This window comes from Lacerta agilis, chromosome W, assembly GCF_009819535.1.
Source record: "Lacerta agilis isolate rLacAgi1 chromosome W, rLacAgi1.pri, whole genome shotgun sequence".
Lineage (NCBI taxonomy): Eukaryota > Metazoa > Chordata > Lepidosauria > Squamata > Lacertidae > Lacerta > Lacerta agilis.
In genome coordinates, this window is record NC_046330.1 from 231,537 (window position 1) to 249,139 (window position 17,603).

Sequence of the window (17,603 nt, forward strand, 5' to 3'; positions counted from 1 at the left end):
AGCGTCTCCACCCCCATCGTTCTGCCCGGACACTGAGATCCAGCTCCAAGGGCCTTCTGGCAGTTCCCTCACTGCGAGAAGCAAAGCTACAGGGAACCAAGCAGAGGGCCTTCTCGGTAGTGGCGCCCGCCCTGTGGAATGCCCTCCCGTCAGAGGTCAAAGAGATAAGCAACTACCTGACATTTAGAAAATACCTGAAGGCAGCCCCGTTTAGGGAAGTTTTTAATCTGTGACATTTTAATGTATTTTAACATTTGTTGGAAGCCGGCCAGGGTGGCTGGGGAAGCCCAGCCAGATGGGCCGGGTACAAATAAATTATTATTATTATTATTATTATTATAGGCACGTCCCTATTTTCTGGTAATACACTTTTCTGGTAACAATACCTGTTAACTTCTCATCTTTAATAAAGGGTTCAGAACTAAAATTCATTTCGTTTCCCTAAAAAAACCACCCATCTTCTTCATGCTTCTGGAGTTTTTTCAAGAGCAGATTCTGCCTTCCTACCTTTGGACTGGCAATGGCGTGATAAAATAACGCAAAATCAAGCACTCAATGCATTTGGTTGTCGGTCTCCTTCCTCTCCCATTTTCCTCCACTGCAGTAAATGCAGGAGCCTTCAGCTTGCTTTTGTTGTGCTCCAGCTCCCTTTCTCTCCCCACTAATGGCACGAAGGCATGGGCATAGCTAACTTCGTTAAGTTTACTACGCGTGCTCAGAGCACTGTCGGGGGGAAGGGGGCGGGGCAAGTGAAAGAAGAGCGGTGCGCACGAGAGGTTGATACTCGCTCCTTTGTGACGTTTGTTCTAGCAAAGACTGGTCGCTAGACTATTGGGGGGAGGGGGGAGAAGAAGGGATAAAGGGCGAGGGGGGGGGAATGTGCGTGTGAGTTTGCGAGTGAGCAGGCCGCTCGCTCTCTCTCGCTCACCTGCAGTTTCCTAAGCTTAGCCTGTGATTAGTGCAGGCCTCGGACCTGGCGAACCCTGGAAAGCGGCAGTCAAGTCCTCTTTTCTCTACTCCTCCAGCTCGAGCAGGAGCCCGCCAAGCGAAGGTGAGGAGTGGGTGGGGGATGCTCAATCGCGGAAAGGGGATTGTTGAAAATTATAATTAATGGTTTTTTAAAGGGCGGATGTGTGGGAGGTGCCAGGCTGCATAGGCCCCAGAACAGGCCCCGACGCCTACCAGCACTCACGTAGCACACCACTTTTTAAATTTACTCCCCCGGCCCGCTTCGCATGTAAACCCGCTCGGGCTTTACAACCAGAGGGGCACGAGTGTGCGTTCGGCTTCTACTTCGCCGCGCGTTTCGACCCGGCGCTGTAGCTGTCCCCTAGAGGCTGCCAGAAAATGGCGGCAAACAAAATGGCGGCTGTCAGAATCAGCGGCAGAGATAACAGAGAAGCACAGCATGCAGAGGCCTTTTTCTTCCTCTACCTTATTCAACTTTTAGAAAACACACACCTCCCCCCGAAGTCTTCTAATAGCCAGTGGTTGTAGCGCCAGACAAACCTCGCTTCTGCGCCTCATAGTACTGTGGGATGTTAAAAACAAAATGGAAAGGGTGCCGGGGAAGAAGGAAGCGCCGGCGGTGCGGCTGTCAGGGGAGATGTCGGCTGAAAACTCCTTCCTCCCCCGACAGCCCCTTTTGCCTCCCACAGCTGATGGGAGCCTTCGTCATCATGTCTTATCTCAGATCGCGCGCGAGGCATCGCTGGCTCTTTGCCTTCCTCGGCCGTGCAACACTAGCTCTGGGAAGGATGGGTACAACCCCCACCCCCTTTTGCTCTACCCGCGCTCTAAAGAACCGCTTTATTGTTTGCCCGTCACGGGCGCTGATTGGAAGCGAGGGGAAGAGCAGCGGTGTGTGTGTATATAGGCATGCGGGTCTCTGCCTCATTCAAGCGCAAGGTTCCCCATCCCCTGTATTGAGTAGCCGCCACCTTGGAAGCCTTTGGAAAAAAGAATTTAGGTTTTGAGCCCCACGACTTGGTTTGGGAGAGCCCTTTCCAGCCAGAAACAGTCTATAATGTGTTGTCTGCTAAAGCAGCAAAGGATTTTGACAAAATATAAAATGAGTTGGTACAATGCATAAAGTACATAAATGTAGTATTATGGTACGTACTGATATGTAATGGATTTTCATAATCTATTAAGTTCTAAACAACCTGCAATTGGAAATGGATATTCAGAAGTGAATCACAGCTATTTCAAAATAATAATATACAAGAAAAGGCTGGAGCAATAATCTACCACCAGGTAACAAAAGACCACCTTGGGTTCTCTGTTCATAAACGTTCTTGTATATTATTATTTTGAAATAGCTGTGAAATGCATCTCTGGGTTATTTGTGGGGCATAGGAATTCGTTCATTCACATGGTCTGAGGGATAGTGGACCAGCCCTCAGCTGAAAAAGGTTGCTGACCCCTGCTCTAGAGGGACAGGGAAGAATGAAAACAGGAGCTTCCAGAATACTTTCGGGGTCAGAATTTAAAAAAGCAAAAAACCCCACAGCAACGCGTGGCCAGGCCAGCTAGTATTACATAAACTTCCATATAATACCGAATATAAGCCACACTTTTTTCCAAATTCCGATTGTGAAAAGTTTAAGTGCGGCTTATATTTGTGACCTTACGGTATCGTTGCTGAAACAGCTGCCCACGAGGGCCGGTGGGGATGTGGGACAATGGCGCCCACCCCATCTGTGTCTCCCAAGCCTCCCCTGAGCCGCTGTAAGGAAAGGGGAAGGGGGGAGGCTGCAGCAAAGTGGCACTGCTTCCCCCCCCCCCCCAGAATCAGCCCGGGAGCTCCCAAGCTTCCCCAGAGCAGCTGTAAGGAAGGGGGAAGAAGCTGCCCGGGAGCGTGGGGCAACGGCGCACAGGCTGCCCACCGCTCCCAAGCCTCCCTTGGGGAGGTAGTGCCACAAGGTGGTAGTGTTGGGAGGTGGGCACACTTAGAGCTCGGAATCAAGCGTCGGCCGCCCCCCGTTCAGGGCGGTAGTGCTAGGAGGCAGACGCGCAGCGCGCTCGGAACCAGGCGCCAGCTTGGGGAGTGGGGTGCCCATCGCCCCCCATCCCCTGTTCAGGGCAGTAATGCCGGGAGGCGGGCCGCACCCGCAAATAAGCTTTGAATTTTAAAGGTACAGCTTATTTGTGGGTGCGTCTTATATTCCGGCCAATACGAAGCTGGATCTGCTTCCCCACTCAGAGGTCTGAGTGGAATCTGCATGCAGAAGCCCTACTGAGTTCAACTAAACTTCTACTTTCCTGGGAGTAAGCCTCATTGAATTCAGTAGGGCTTGCTTGTGAGTAGACACACATTTGCTTGCACTGCCTACAGAAAAACACCCTCCCCATCATTCTCACATAGTACCCAAGGTCCCATTTTAGCATAAGTGTCAGGCTGCCAGGCAAGGCTTACCTTCCCCCTCTCCGTAGATAACAGCACAAAGTGAAAGCAGTCTTTTTTTTTTTATACAGAATTTATTAGCATTTTCATAATATAACACAAACCCAACCCCACACCTACAAATACAAAAACAAATACAAATACACATAATGTCAGGATTCTTCTTCTTATTTGTATATCTTACAAAAAAAAATTTTTTTTTCTACTTCTGAATCTTGACGTTTGACTTCCCCCGCCTTTTCACCTTCGGTTTTAAATCAATATACTATTTCCTTAACAACTTTTCTCTATAAAAAATTTTAACTTTACTTAAAAATAACACAATTATCTTGATCTTTTTATTATAACCTAAATCTTAACCAAATATTCTTATAACTAAACTTATTTCTTCTATCCTTTATCATGCTGCTTTTGACTTAAGATTCAATATCTCCTTACTTATTTAAAATAAACTTATAATTAACAGACTTCACACTCCGATTTCGGATACCATGGCAGACCATTTGGATTATACATTTAATACTTCAACCCACTCCCCCTCTGTCCATTGTCTTTTTCTGTCTTTCACCAGAACCGGATCTCCAATTGTCTTCTTCTGAGTGTCCACAGATCCAGGCATTCACAACAAACCTTGCATCGAGCTTCAGGGTGTTCATCACTTCCTTTCTGGGCTCCTCCGTACCTTTGTACCATACTTCTTCTTCTTGTAGAAATCTTAATTCCATGTCCCCTGCCCCCGAGCTCAAAGTGAAAGCAGTCTTTTGCAGCAATAGAGGGAGAGGGGGGCTTCCACCATTCTTCCACAGAGCAATACCCTTCAGTCTGGTTCCTGACATCACCCCTCCCTCTAAGACTCTCCTCCTCCCACCCCTCTTGTTTGGGTTTTTGGGGGTGTCTCGCATGAAACGTTTTTTTGCAAATCAGGCGCATGCACATGCTCCACATATTCCCACGAGCGCTCGGCTGGTCCATAACCCTTCCACCCAGTCAAGTACTGTAATTTGTTACGTCGCTATCGAGAGTCCAAAATCTGCTTGACTTCATAATCTTCTCCCTCCACTACAACAGGAGGGGGAGGAGTTTCCCTAGATGTCTGATACAGATGCACCAGCACCACTGGGGATAACATTGACCTGTGGAACACAGGGTGAATCTTCATAGATGAAGGTAATTGGAATCTGAAAGTCACAGGATTAATTTGGCCTGTCACCTCAAACGGACCCAACCTCTGATGATCTAATTTCTTACATCTGCCTCTTTGTGGTAGATCACGTGTTGACAACCATACCTGATTCCCAACTTTTATCTCCCTACCCTGTTGGCGGTGAGCATCTGCTGCCTTCTTATAGGCCTCTTTAGCATAGTTCAACCGTTCCTTCAGTAATTCCTGAATGGCTGCCAACTCCTCTAAAAATTCCTTCGCGGCAGGTACTGACAAGGTGTCGGTTGGGGACGGGTGAGGATGGTAACCGTAATTTGCAAAGAATGGGGTTTGTTGAGTTGAAACATGCAGGGCATTATTATATGCGGACTCCGCTAGAGGAAGCTTGGTTACCCAATTGTCCTGCTGGTAATTAACATAGCAACGTAAGTATTGCTGCAACGTTGTGTTCGTTCTCTCTGACTCTCCGTTCGTTTCTGGATGCCTGGCCGAGGAAAGGCTTATTTCCACTTTGAGCAACTGCAGGAGTTTTTTCCAGAACTGTGAGGTAAATTGGGTTCCGCGATCTGAAATCACTTGACGGGGAAATCCGTGCAATTTGAACACATGATCTACAAATAGCTGTGCTGTTTCTGGGGCTGTTGGGAGTCCTTTATGAGGCACGAAGTGGGCCATTTTGGGGTTAAAGTCCACCACCACCCAAATTCCTGTCTGCTGCTGCAACCTTGGTAGATCAGTTATAAAATCCATAGCAATGGTTTCCCAAGGCTTTTGAGGGGTAGGTAGCAGTTGTAGTAAGCCCAGTGGGGCTTCCTTGGGTCTCTTTGCCCATTGACATGTTTTACAAGCTCACACATATTCCTTTACATCTTCTCTTACCCTTGGTCACCAAAACTGTCTTGTCACATGGTATAACGTTTTGTACTGACCTACTGTAGGGTTGTCATGACATTGACACAGAACGGTGGCTCTAAGGTCCCCTGCTGGAACGTAGAGAGCCTCACCCATGTACAAAAGTCCTTTTTCTGAAAAACCCTCAGTATCATTATTATCTTCCTCCAATGCCCTCAATTTGTCTCTGGTGAAAGCATCCTCTCTTGTCTGCCGCTGAAAATCTGTTTCATCTCCCACTAATCCTGCAGCCAACTGCAACTGTTTCATTGTCAAGATATGCCTGTATACCACGACTGATTCTTCCTCCTGATGTTCAGGTTTCCTTGAAAGGGCGTCCACCCCTTGTCTGCTCCCGGCCACATACTTGACTCTGAAGTCGAACCTGTCAAAAAAAACCTGTGCCAACGAATTTGCCTCTGATTCAACTGTTTTACTGCCCGCCAACATTCCAAATTCCAATGGTCCATGTGCACTTCTACCTGGTGCAGAGCTCCCTCCAGGAAATGTCTCCACACTTCAAAGGCTTTCTTGATCGCCAAAAGTTCCTTCTCCCAAATCGTGTAGTTCTTCTCAGAAAGGTTCAGCTTTCTCGAGTGGAACATGCACGGCTGAAGGTTGCCCTCTATGTCCTCTTGTAGCAGCACCGCCGCTACTGCCCTATCTGAAGCGTCCGTCTCCACTATTAGTGGTTGATGAGGGTCTGCATGTGCCAGATACATCTCTGAAGAGAACATGGTTTTTAAATGTTGGAATGTCCATTGTGCATCATTTGTCCACCGGAAGGGGTTTTTTTTGCCCCTGAGGCAATCAGTGAGCGGTGCAGTCAGTCTTGAATAGGCAGGCACAAACTTACAATAATAGTTGGCGAACCCCAAGAATCTTTGTAAGTCCTTTGTCTTGGGTTCCTGCCACAACACCAAGCAGTATATACATCTCTTTTTTTATATAATATATTTATTTAAAAAAATTAAAAACAGAGAAAAAACAAATACACAAATATAACAACAACAAAAACATAAAAATATATCTTATACCTAATATTTATCCCTCACATTGTAGGTAGACTTCCTCCTGTCTCCTCTTCCCACATTCCTTGTCTATCATCTTTAGTAATTTCTAAACATCTTGCCAAATCTTATTTTCTATAAAAATTACCTAAATATTTAATCTTAACTATTTTACTTAACTCATACTCAACTATCTTAAACACTTAACCTTACTCTAAATCTACAGTCTAGCCTTACATTCCTAGTTATATCTAGTTATCAATAATTCAATTTAAAAAAAAATACAATTTAAATTTCTTCCAGTCTTCTTCCATCACGTCGTCCCTCTGGTCACGAAGTTTCCCGGTCATCTCTGCGAGCTCCATATAGTCCATCATTTTCACCTGTCATTCTTCAATCGTTGGTAATTCTTCTGTCTTCCAGTTTTTAGCTATCAAAATTCTAGCTGCTGTTGTGGCATACATAATAGAGTTCTATCACATTTAGGAATTTCTTGGCCTAGGATGCCCAGTAAAAAGGCTTCTGGTTTCTTTTTGAACGTGTTTTTCAAGACTTCATTTCATGATAAATCTTTTCCCAGAAGTCTTTTACCTTTGGGCACAACCACCACATATGGAAGAAAGTTCCTTCTGCTTGTTTACATTTCCAGCACTTATTACTTTGTCCATGATACACAAGCAGTATATACATCTCAAGGGGCTAGACTGATTATAAATAATGAACTGTCAGAACCTTTTGACATTTCTAAAGGGACAAGGCAGGGCTGCTCACTGTCGCCCCTTCTCTTCATAACAGTGTTAGAAACACATTTAAAAGCAATTAGGGAAGACCCAAAAATAGAAGGGATTAAACTCTGAAAAAGATCCTATAAGGTCAAGGCTTTTGCAGATGACCTGATAATTACCGTATTTTTTGCTCCATAAGACGCACTTTTTTCCTCCTAAAAAGTAAGGGGAAATACCTGTGCGTCTTATGGAGTGAATGGTGGTCCCTGGAGCTGAATTGCCCAGGGGCCAAAAGCAGATTGTGCTTTTTATTTTACAAAGAGAAAAGGGAGTGTTGAAAGGACCCGCTCAGCAGCTGATCAGCAGGAGATCGGGAGAGAGATAAGAGTTCCCGGCTCCCTTTCAGCCCCGCCCTCCTTTGTTGAATGTGCTGCAGAGGGAGGTTGTTTGTTTCCCCAGGACATGTGACTGGCTGATTAGATTATCTGTCTGAAAACAGTAGAAATGGCTCCCTTTCCTTAAGATTTTTCAGAAATGTGAGTTAAACCCCATAAAAATGGGGCTTTTCCTCTTTGCTTTTCCCCCTTTGCAAAAGGAGCTTTGCTTTTCCCCCTTTGCAAAAAAGCTGCAAAACCTTTAGCTGATCCACAAAACAAAAACAAAAAAAACCCCTAGGGCTTTTCCCTTTGCAAAAAAAGCTGCAAAACTTTTAGCTGATTCTCAAAAAAGGCCTTTTGCCTTTGCAAAAACAGCAGCAAAACCTTTAGCTGATCCTCCCCCCCAAAAAAAACCCAAACCCCAGGGCTTTTCCCTTTGCAAAAAAAGCTGCAAAACTTTTAGCTGATCCTCAAAAACAAAACAAAAAACAAAACAAAACAGGGCTTTTAGAGGAGGAAAACCAGAAAAATATTTTTTTTTTATTGTTTCCTCCTCTAAAAATGAGGTGCGCCCTATGGTCCGGAGCGTCCTATGGAGCGAAAAATACGGTACAACAAAAAACCCACCAGAAAGTATTTTAAAAATATTGGAGAAAATGAACAAATTTGGCCAATTATCCGGTTTCAAAATCAACAAAGAAAAAACAAAACTTATGGTGAAAAATTTCGACGTGCAAGAAAAAGTAGAGTTGGAAAAAGAGTCAGGATTAAAAGTTACGAACAAAGCCAGATACCTAGGAATTTGGATTACTATGAAAAATATCAAATCTTTATAAGGATAATTATATAAAGGCCTGGAATGGTATATATAAAAAAGAGCTAGAGAGCTGGAATAGATTAAAACTGTCATTATGGGGGAGAATCTCTACAATTAAAATGGTAGTCCTTCTGAAAATATTCCTTTTTCAAACCATTCCAGTTTAATGGACTTAGCTGTTTCAAAGAATGGCACAGGTATTTGGCTAGGTACATTTGGCAAGGTAAGAAACCCAGACTAAAAGTTAAATTATTAACAGATTTAAAAGAAAGAGGTGGCTTGGCTTTGCCAGACCTTAGGTTGTACAGCATGTTTTATATGGTTAAAGCAGGTATGTCCAAAGTCCGTTTCGGGTGGCAATTTATTTCCTGGGGTAAAAATCCTAAAAAATACCTCGACAATTTCCATCCTAAAAAAAGCTCAACAACTTTAACCCTAAAAAAAGTCAACTGGAAAGGATTGGATGATCTTAAAGAATGCTAATTTACTGGAAATAGAGGGATGGGACAATAAAGTAGGATGGAGGTGAGGAAAGAAAGAAGAGCTTTCCAGTTCTTTGTTTATCAGGCTGTGCATAATTAGCTGAGCTCTAAGTGGAAAGATACCAGTGAAGCTGAAAGAGTTTGCTTGTTTGTCTAAGGAGTTAATGTCATTTCTTATTGGTGAGGAGGGAGAGAGGAAACAAAGTTGGAGACACAGTGCCTGCAATATCTGTAAAGTATCTTCAGCTGAGCCCTGGGAAGCTGTTAAGTCTCTACCTTTTGTTCACCAGCATATTGCCTTGTTGAAGCACTTAACCACAATGTTATTTCAATACCGGTATTCAATGATACAGTGATTTATTACACAGCCCTACTACCTGGGTACTTATTTTTTGTGTTCAGTACAGTTGTACCTTAGCTGACGAATGCCTTGGCAGTCGAATGTTTTGGCTCCCAGTGTGAGAGCCAGTGTGGTGTAGTGGTTAAGAGCGGTAGACTCGTTATCTGGGGAACCGGGTTTGCGTCTCCACTCCTCCACATGCAGCTGCTGGGTGACCTTGGGCTAGTCACCCTTCTCTGAAGTCTCTCAGCCCCACTCACCTCACAGAGTGTTTGTTGTGGGGGAGGAAGGGAAAAGGAGAATGTGAGCCGCTTTGAGACTCCTTCCGGTAGTGAAAAGCGGGATATCAAATCCAAACTCTTCTTCTTCTTCTTCTCCCAAATGCTGCAAACCGAGAAGTGAGTGTTCCAGTTTGTGAACGTTCTTTTGGAAGCCGGATGTCCGGCAGGGCTGCTGCAGCTTCCGATTGGCTGCAGGAAGCTCCTGTAGCCAATTGGAAGCTGCACCTTGGAAGTCGAACGGACTTCTGGAATGGATTCCGTTCAGCTTCCATGGTACGACTCTATAAATAGCACTGTGTTAGGCTGCAACCTGAAATAGATTCGCTAAGGCATTTGCCTCCCTGAACACAGTGGGACTTATTTATCAGTAAACATGCTTAGAATACCAATGTAAATTGAAGTGTTACTCATTTATAAATGTTTGGAGGTTGGTTATGCTATTATTTGCAAATCCTGTCATCCAAATAGCAACTGAGTCTACTTTCTTATTCCTCAGCTGGTGTGCTGGTAGGTACATAGGAAGCCACCTTATACTGAGTCAGACCATTGTTCCTTTTAGCCAAATATTGTCTACACTGACTGGTAGCAGCTCTCCAGGATTTCAAACAGGGTTCTCTGCGCTCTACTAGGAGATGCTGGGGATGGATGCTGATATTTGCGCTTGTTGTGAAATCTAGTAATAAGATAATTTTACATGTGCTTGCTAAAGAGGCTTGCATTGAATTCTGTATTAAGTGCTAAAGCAGGCATCCCCAAACTTGGCCCTCCAGCTGTTTTGGAACTACAATTCCCATCATCCCTATTAGCTAGGGATGATGGGAGTTGTAGTCCCAAAACAGCTGGAGGGCCGAGTTTGGGGATGCCTGTGCTAAAGCATCATTCTAAGACATTTATCTTAGCTCAAGTAGTAATTTCTATATACTTTTCTTTTCAGAGTTTGTGAATAAGCATAGATGATTATGGATCCAGGTGGTGGAAGTCTTGGGTTGCAGACAGAGGAATGCAAAATGCCTCACACTATGATTATGCAGGATTTTGGTAAAACAACCTTTCATTTTTAACTCGTGCTTGTTAATCTTTTGCAGTGTATAATGAATAATCAATCTGTGGCATAGGTGCCAAACATGGCACAGGAAGTAGGCGTTTCTGGCACTCCTAAGCAGGAGTCTGAAGACTTGAAGGCCTGGCTGTAGCACAGGGGTTGGCTGGCATTCTTGACAACCTCTTCTGTGTTGCACTGCTGCTAACTTGCTTTAGTAGACCAGAGACATGAGGGACGTGTATGGACTGTAACACACACTAGAGTGGTGCTATCTTTACTAAAAGGCATTTCCGGGTCATTCCATGAAAACGAGGAAAAAACATTAATTTTTTTTTTTAAAAATAATTTTTTTACATATTACGTTTGTGTACACATATCAGATTGTTTTGGCAACAAAACAGATTATTCCCAGAATGCTTCATTCCAAGATGGCCACCACCTGAATGTAGCACATGTTGCAAATGAATTTGTTTTTGAAGTTAGACATACATTAAAGGTAAGATAAAATCTATTCAAACCATGTAAACAATTATTGTAATATGTATACTGAAAGCTTAAAATGTCATCTTTTGATTGCAAATAGTCTATATTGCTCCAATTACATTTTTCATTGGTATTGATTGATTTTAATTATTGATGATGAAGCTGTAACATGAGTTACCAAAACAAGTTATTTTTAGAATATCTTCCTGAATTGGAGCTTCAGAATTAAACTTTTCTGCATTTTCCTTCTAGGCAATAGATGCAATGTAATCATGTAAACATTATAATTTTATGTTAGTTTGTGCCCTACAAACACTGTCAAAATGTGTAACGTGAGTTACCGCAATTATGGTAACTCACGTTACAGTGCTCAAATTTTGCATTCTAATTGCTCTCTTCGGAAAATTACTTTTCGGAAAAATTACACCTGTGTGGCACAGGGTGAAATTCAAAGTGCCCACTGGAAACAAAACCAAGTAAGCTTGTTTACTTGTTCAGTGTGGTATAGTGGGAAGCACCACCCATTGGTTCTTGCTTCTGACAACCTAGATCATTCAAAGGAGACAGTGGTATGTAACATAGATTTCATTTTGCAGCAGATTCCTAAGAAGTTGACATAATTAATGTATGGTCTGATGGACCGAGCTCACAATTTAAGAACAAATATGTTGTGGCTGCAATTGCTGCTCTTGAAGAAAAGCACCACAAGAAAATAAGGTGGAACTACTTTGCTACATCGCATGGCAAAGGCCCAGTTGATGGCATAGGAGGGACCATTAAGCGTCAAGTTTGGAATGCAGTGAGAGCAAGAAAGCAAATAGTTTTCAATGCCACTCAGTTTGTCACCACAGCAACTAAAGTCTCTATGGTGAAAGTAGTGGAGATCACACCAGGCCAAATCGTTAAAAGAAACGCTACGCTGAATACAATGAATATTTTCAAAAGTGCACAGCCAGTGAAGGCCATATCAAAGATACACCATATTAAGATTCTGGAACACAAACCTATTTGCTCCATACTTTCTAAACATAGTGATGCAGTAACTAAGCAGACTTATGAAGTGGGAGTTCTACCTTCATTTAGTTCTAACCTTCCTACTGTTGCAAGTTCCTGCTGATATTAAGCTTGGATCTTGGGTAGACAGTGAGTTATGAAGGAAATGTTTTTCCAGGAACTGTGAAAGACATTAAAATTGTTGAAGAGCAGCAGGAGTACAAAGTTAGTGCTATGAAAAGAACTGGAAATTTCTGGACATGGCCCATGCCTGCTGATGAAATATTTTACATCTGATCTAAAGTCATTGGCGTAATTTCCCCACCTACTATGGTTAATTCAAGAGGCTATTATAGATTCTAAACTGTCTCTAACATTCATGTTTAAATAAATATTTGTCAAAATTTCCTAAGTGACAAGAAAATAATTATTTACCTTCATAAAATTCCAATGCATGAAATTATTATTTGAAAAGTAACGTGAGTTACCATATTATGTAATGTGAGTTACCATGAGAAAAGTTATTCAATTAATAGCCATTGAAATTTGAAATGCCTGACCACTATGCTATGAAAGGCAAGGTTTCTGTAATACTATTACCTAAAAAGTTTTTTTCTAAATTCCTCGTAAGGAAAAAGAAAAAAACGTGGGTACATAAAATTAAGCTGTCCAATTCATGTAACATGAGTTACCACACAAAAATAAATTTTATTTTTAATATTTTGAAATTAATATGAAAAAGGTAATAAGTTTTTATAATAACCAGGTATGTATTATATACACAATTATTTTATTCAAGATTGCTTCTCATTTACTATGTTTCGATATTACTTAATTGTTGTAATCATAAGTCAAATGTAACGCGAGTTACCATGGAATGACCCTTCTGTGCGCTGCTCTCGTTCGCCAGAAGCGGCTTAGTCATGCTGGCCACATGACCTGGAAGCTGTTTGCAGACAAACGACAGCTCCCTCGGCCTATAGAGCGAGTCTGGGGTCACTTTACCTTTATCTTTACCTTTACCTTTACCTTTAGCTTGCCAAAAGGATGCCCAAACCATTACAGTGGTGCCCCGCTAGACGAAAATAATTAGTTCTACGAGTTTTTCCGTAGAGCGAATTTTTCGTCTAGCGAAGCGGCAATGGAGCGCGGAGGTTTTTGCGCCAAAAAAAAAAAATCGTCTTGCAGGGCAGCCTTCCGCTAGATGAATGCCTTCGTCTAGCGAGGCATTCGTCTAGCGGGGCACCACTGTATTATTTATAATACTACTGTATTTAATTTTTGAAATAATGTAAACTTGAGTATTGGATGGCAATTGAGAGTTAAATTTTTGCTTTAATCAATCATATTCGGTATACTAGGAGAGCAATCCTATAGTAAGTTCCACTGGGATGAGCAGGTTAGGATCCAGCTGATTTTCATCTGAGTCAGGAGGTTCCCAACACAGGAAGAGATACAGTGGTACCTCTGGTTATGAACAGGATCCATTCCGGAGCCCCGTGACGTTATTAACTAGAAGCGCCGCGTCTGTGCAATTTGGCGCTTATGCGCGTGACATCACCGCGCGCTTCTGCACATGCGCAACGTGGCAAACACGGAAGTAACCTGTTCCGTTACTTCCGGGTTGCCGCAGTGCGTATCCCAAACATACGCATCCTGAAGCGTTTGTAACTAGAGGTATGACTATGTTATTGTATCTCTCCCAGCTCAGCCAGAACCTAGCTGAGCTGAGCTCAGCGGATCTGAAGATTATTTATTTACAATTAACTTATTTACTTAGTTACCAACCTTCTTCAAAAGATCTCAGGGTGGTTCATAAGATAAAAATACAAGATAAAAGCATAAATAGTTAAAACCAAACAACAAACAACAGCTCCCCTCCCACAAACACATTTAAAACGCTATGCAAAAGGGTATGACGGAAACAGGTATATGCACACTAATCTTCTGGCGTAACACAGCACGAAGAACAAGGCATTGTAGAGCTAATCTACGTATTTATTTCCACACCACATACAGACAAAGGAATCATTGCATCCTCTCTCTCCAACCCCGAGAGAACAGACAGGACAAAAGCAAAAGTACAGTTCTAGTTACAGGTAGGTAGCCGTGCTGGTCTGCCGTAGTCGAAACAAATTTTTTCCCCCTTCCAGTAGCACCTTAGAGACCAACTAAGTTGGTTAATGGTATGAGCTTTCGTGTGCATGCACACTTCTTCAGATATGTGGTATCTGAAGAAGTGTGCATGCATACGAAAGCTCATACCAATAACAAACTTAGTTGGTCTCTAAGGTGCTACTGGAAGGATTTTTTAAAAATTTTGTTTCAAAAGTAGTGTAACAGTACACATAGCGGAAGAGATAAGACTGTCTTCCATTCCCACACTCTTCCCAGACAGGCATGTGAATTACACCAATCACATCTACAGCATCAGAGGCATGAAATACTAACAAGAAATACGTGCCCTACTGTGCTCACTGAAACCTCAGTGCCTGCTGCCACCAAGTCTTGCTGCAGCTCTTTTGCAGTCACTCAAGGGTTTTTGCTCTTACCTTCTTGAGCCATTCTCTTGACTTAGCCATATTTCTAACATGCATCCAAATTTGACACCGCAACCCCCTAGCCAGCTCAGGTATTTCATGTGTTGCAGCTCAAGCACACCTGGTGCAACTAATGAAGCCCTTGATTCGTTGCATCAGGTGTGCTTGAGACAACACCTGTTGTATTTATGCTGTTGTGAGGGATTATATCCAGGGGAGTTGAATAATAGTGAGATTGGAGAAGCCAGTATAAGTTGCAATTTCAGCTGCATTTGGGGAAACCACTTGAAGCATCTGTTGTGTGGAGCTATTTCAATTACTTTTGTTTGATTTGCTCATTTCAAACAGCTGGAAGCCTGTAAATTTTGTTGATAAACCTGAATTGCAACTGTATGTATTCTGCCATCTGCTACCCCACAATTACCTTGGGGTGTTCCAAGTGCCCAGACCACGCTTCCTCAAACTCGACCCTCCAGATGTTTTTGGCCTACAAATCCCATGATCCCTAGCTAGCAGGACCAGTGGTCAGGGATGATGGGAATTGTAATCTCAAAACATCTGAAGGGACGAGTTTGAGGAAGCCTGGCCCAGACCATTTGGGCCTCAAATGTCACATTTCTATCACCGTTACCCTGGGAACTAGGCCTTTGGCAGTGCTGTTGACATTCCTTTCTCTATCTCACTTTCCTTGCCTCTCCTATCTCCCAGAAAGCTTCAAGGATATGTTTGGATTTACACTCCAATGTTAGCTAGAACATCATCCTTAATGACAGTTTGTGCCACTTTCAGGGTTAGATGGGGTTTCTTGTTTTTGGCCTCGAGAGCACAGGGGTTATAAAGCGTTATAAAATGTAGACGCACAGGAGCCATACATAAAAACTATTCAGTGATGTGTTCTATCTTTCTGAACGTTAAATGTCATTAATATTTGAAACATAATTAAATCAAAATATACACCCTGGGTCTCTGATTCTTATGTCATATTCATAGGATGTATTTCTTAGATGCTAATTGTTATGCTACAGCAATGCAACTATTAATGCTTTATCTCATTCACAATTGTTTCATAGTGGCTGGAATGGCTGGTACTGCTCACATTGATGGAGATCATATTGTTGTGTCAGTTCCTGAAGCTGTACTAGTTTCCAATTTTGTCACAGATGGGATCACCCTTGATCATGGCTTAGCCACTGAAGTTGTCCAAGGACCTGATATCATAACCGAAACTGATGTCACAGAAGGGGTGATAGTTCCTGAATCTGTATTGGAAGCTGATGTATCTATTGAAGAAGCACTAGATACCCGTGATCATGTTTTGACTTCAGATATAGTAGCAGAAACTGTTGGCGTTCCTGATCAGGTTTTTGTGGCTGATCTTGTTATGAGTCCTGATGGACATTTGGAACATGTGGTACAAGATTCTGTGTCAGGATCTGACTCTCCCACAATGGTTTCAGAAGAGGTTCTTGTAACCAATTCACATACAGAAACTGTGATTCAAACATCTGGCACTATTCCTGGTTCTACAGTTACTATAAAGACTGAAGATGAGGATGATGGCAAGAGCACATCAGAAGACTACTTAATGATATCTTGTAAGTTAAGTAAAGGTTTATACAACATTTGACTATTCAGACTAGAAGTGATCCAATGATGAGAGGTTATGAAATATAATTGGTTGTGAGTATGATGTATTTTCCCAGTAAAATTTTGGCAGAAATAGTGTTATGCCAGTCAAATAGTCAATACACCTTAAATGTGGTTTGTAGTAAGTTAGTGTACATAAATCCACTCATATCCCCTCACTTATGGAACACAGTTGGATCTAGCACAGGCTTCTATGGCCCAAAATGGAAGGGAAGGGATTTCTGCAAATTTTCCTTTCTCTGACATTCACGCACACTACATACTTCACTATTCCAAAGGGTTCCCCAACTCTCTCCAGCTGATTTTGGAGGGCTTGTAGGAGAGGAAAGAGTTGAGTTAGCTTCCTTCTGTCTCGGGAGACAATGGAGGAGTCGGGGGAAAAATGACACTACCCTACCTTCCACTAAAACACCTGCTAAATCAAAGAGCCTTCTGTCACACGTGGCTCTAATACAACCCATATAATGAGATTTTGTTTTCACAGTTAAAGAGGTCCATGGGAATGATGCATCAGTCTAGAGTATATACATTCTGGGAACCGTGGGAGCAGGACTTAACAATGGAAAATGTTATGAAAGAATCTCAAAAACACATGACATAGATTTTATTATTTCTTGAGCTTTTTAGCACACATTTCCAAATGGAGTACACTATTACACATTTTTAAAGGTTTTTTTCTTTAAATAAATATCTAGATTTTATAATGACCTGTTTCAGGAAATTAATGACAATACATCAATTGAAGCTCAGATACTCAATAAAAACAACAGACTCTTATGGGACCTTAAAGACTATCAAAGTTACTGTGACATGAGCTTTTGTGAAATACCTTTTACTTCATCAGATGTAGGAAGTGTTATCAGCTGCATGGGTCTCTCTCTCTCTCTGTGTGTGTGTGTGTTGGGTGTGGGTGAGAGAGGTATGTGTTATACATACACATATTATCTGGCTGCAACTCAGGATAACACTTCAAACATCTGATGAAGTGGACTGTAGTCCTGAAAAGCTTATACCATAAGAAATTTGTCCTTAAGGTGCTGTTGATTTTGCTGTAAGAGACTTGACACAAATAACATAAAATTCCTTTTGTTTTTGTTTTTCAGGTTTGTGATGTTCAAACACCCACAGTGGATTGCTAGCTCTTGATCCTTATGATGGCACGGCATGTACATTACTGATGATCCTATACTACCCACTACAGAACCAAACTGGAGCTGTCTTTTAGGGGTAAGGTAATATTCCACCACCACCACCACCTTCCAAAATTTATTATTTATTTTGTTTAACAGCATTTCTAACTGCTTAATATTTAAAATTGATAAGCGGTATACAGAAATGCAAACATTAAAATTGTATAATAAAATCAGAAAAATCTAGTAATATCAGGACCCGTTCTCATGCTTATTA

General features: G+C 42.2%; 1 protein-coding gene across 10 annotated transcripts in view; it reads left to right on the plus strand.

Annotated features, from left to right (window-relative positions):
* Positions 1 to 884: 884 nt before the first annotated feature.
* Positions 885 to 17,603, plus strand: part of LOC117039784 (zinc finger protein 711-like) — a 63,665-nt gene continuing 46,946 nt past the window's right edge. For 9 of the 10 annotated variants that reach the window (XM_033136979.1, XM_033136980.1, XM_033136968.1 and 6 more), the window contains exons 1-3: positions 885 to 1,051; positions 10,428 to 10,529; positions 15,620 to 16,144. In XM_033136979.1, the coding sequence (XP_032992870.1) occupies positions 10,445 to 10,529; positions 15,620 to 16,144 (610 nt within the window). In that variant the 5' untranslated portion in view covers positions 885 to 1,051; positions 10,428 to 10,444. The remainder of the gene's footprint in view (positions 1,052 to 10,427; positions 10,530 to 15,619; positions 16,145 to 17,603) is intronic. The other variant, XM_033136975.1, reaches the window with a different exon arrangement.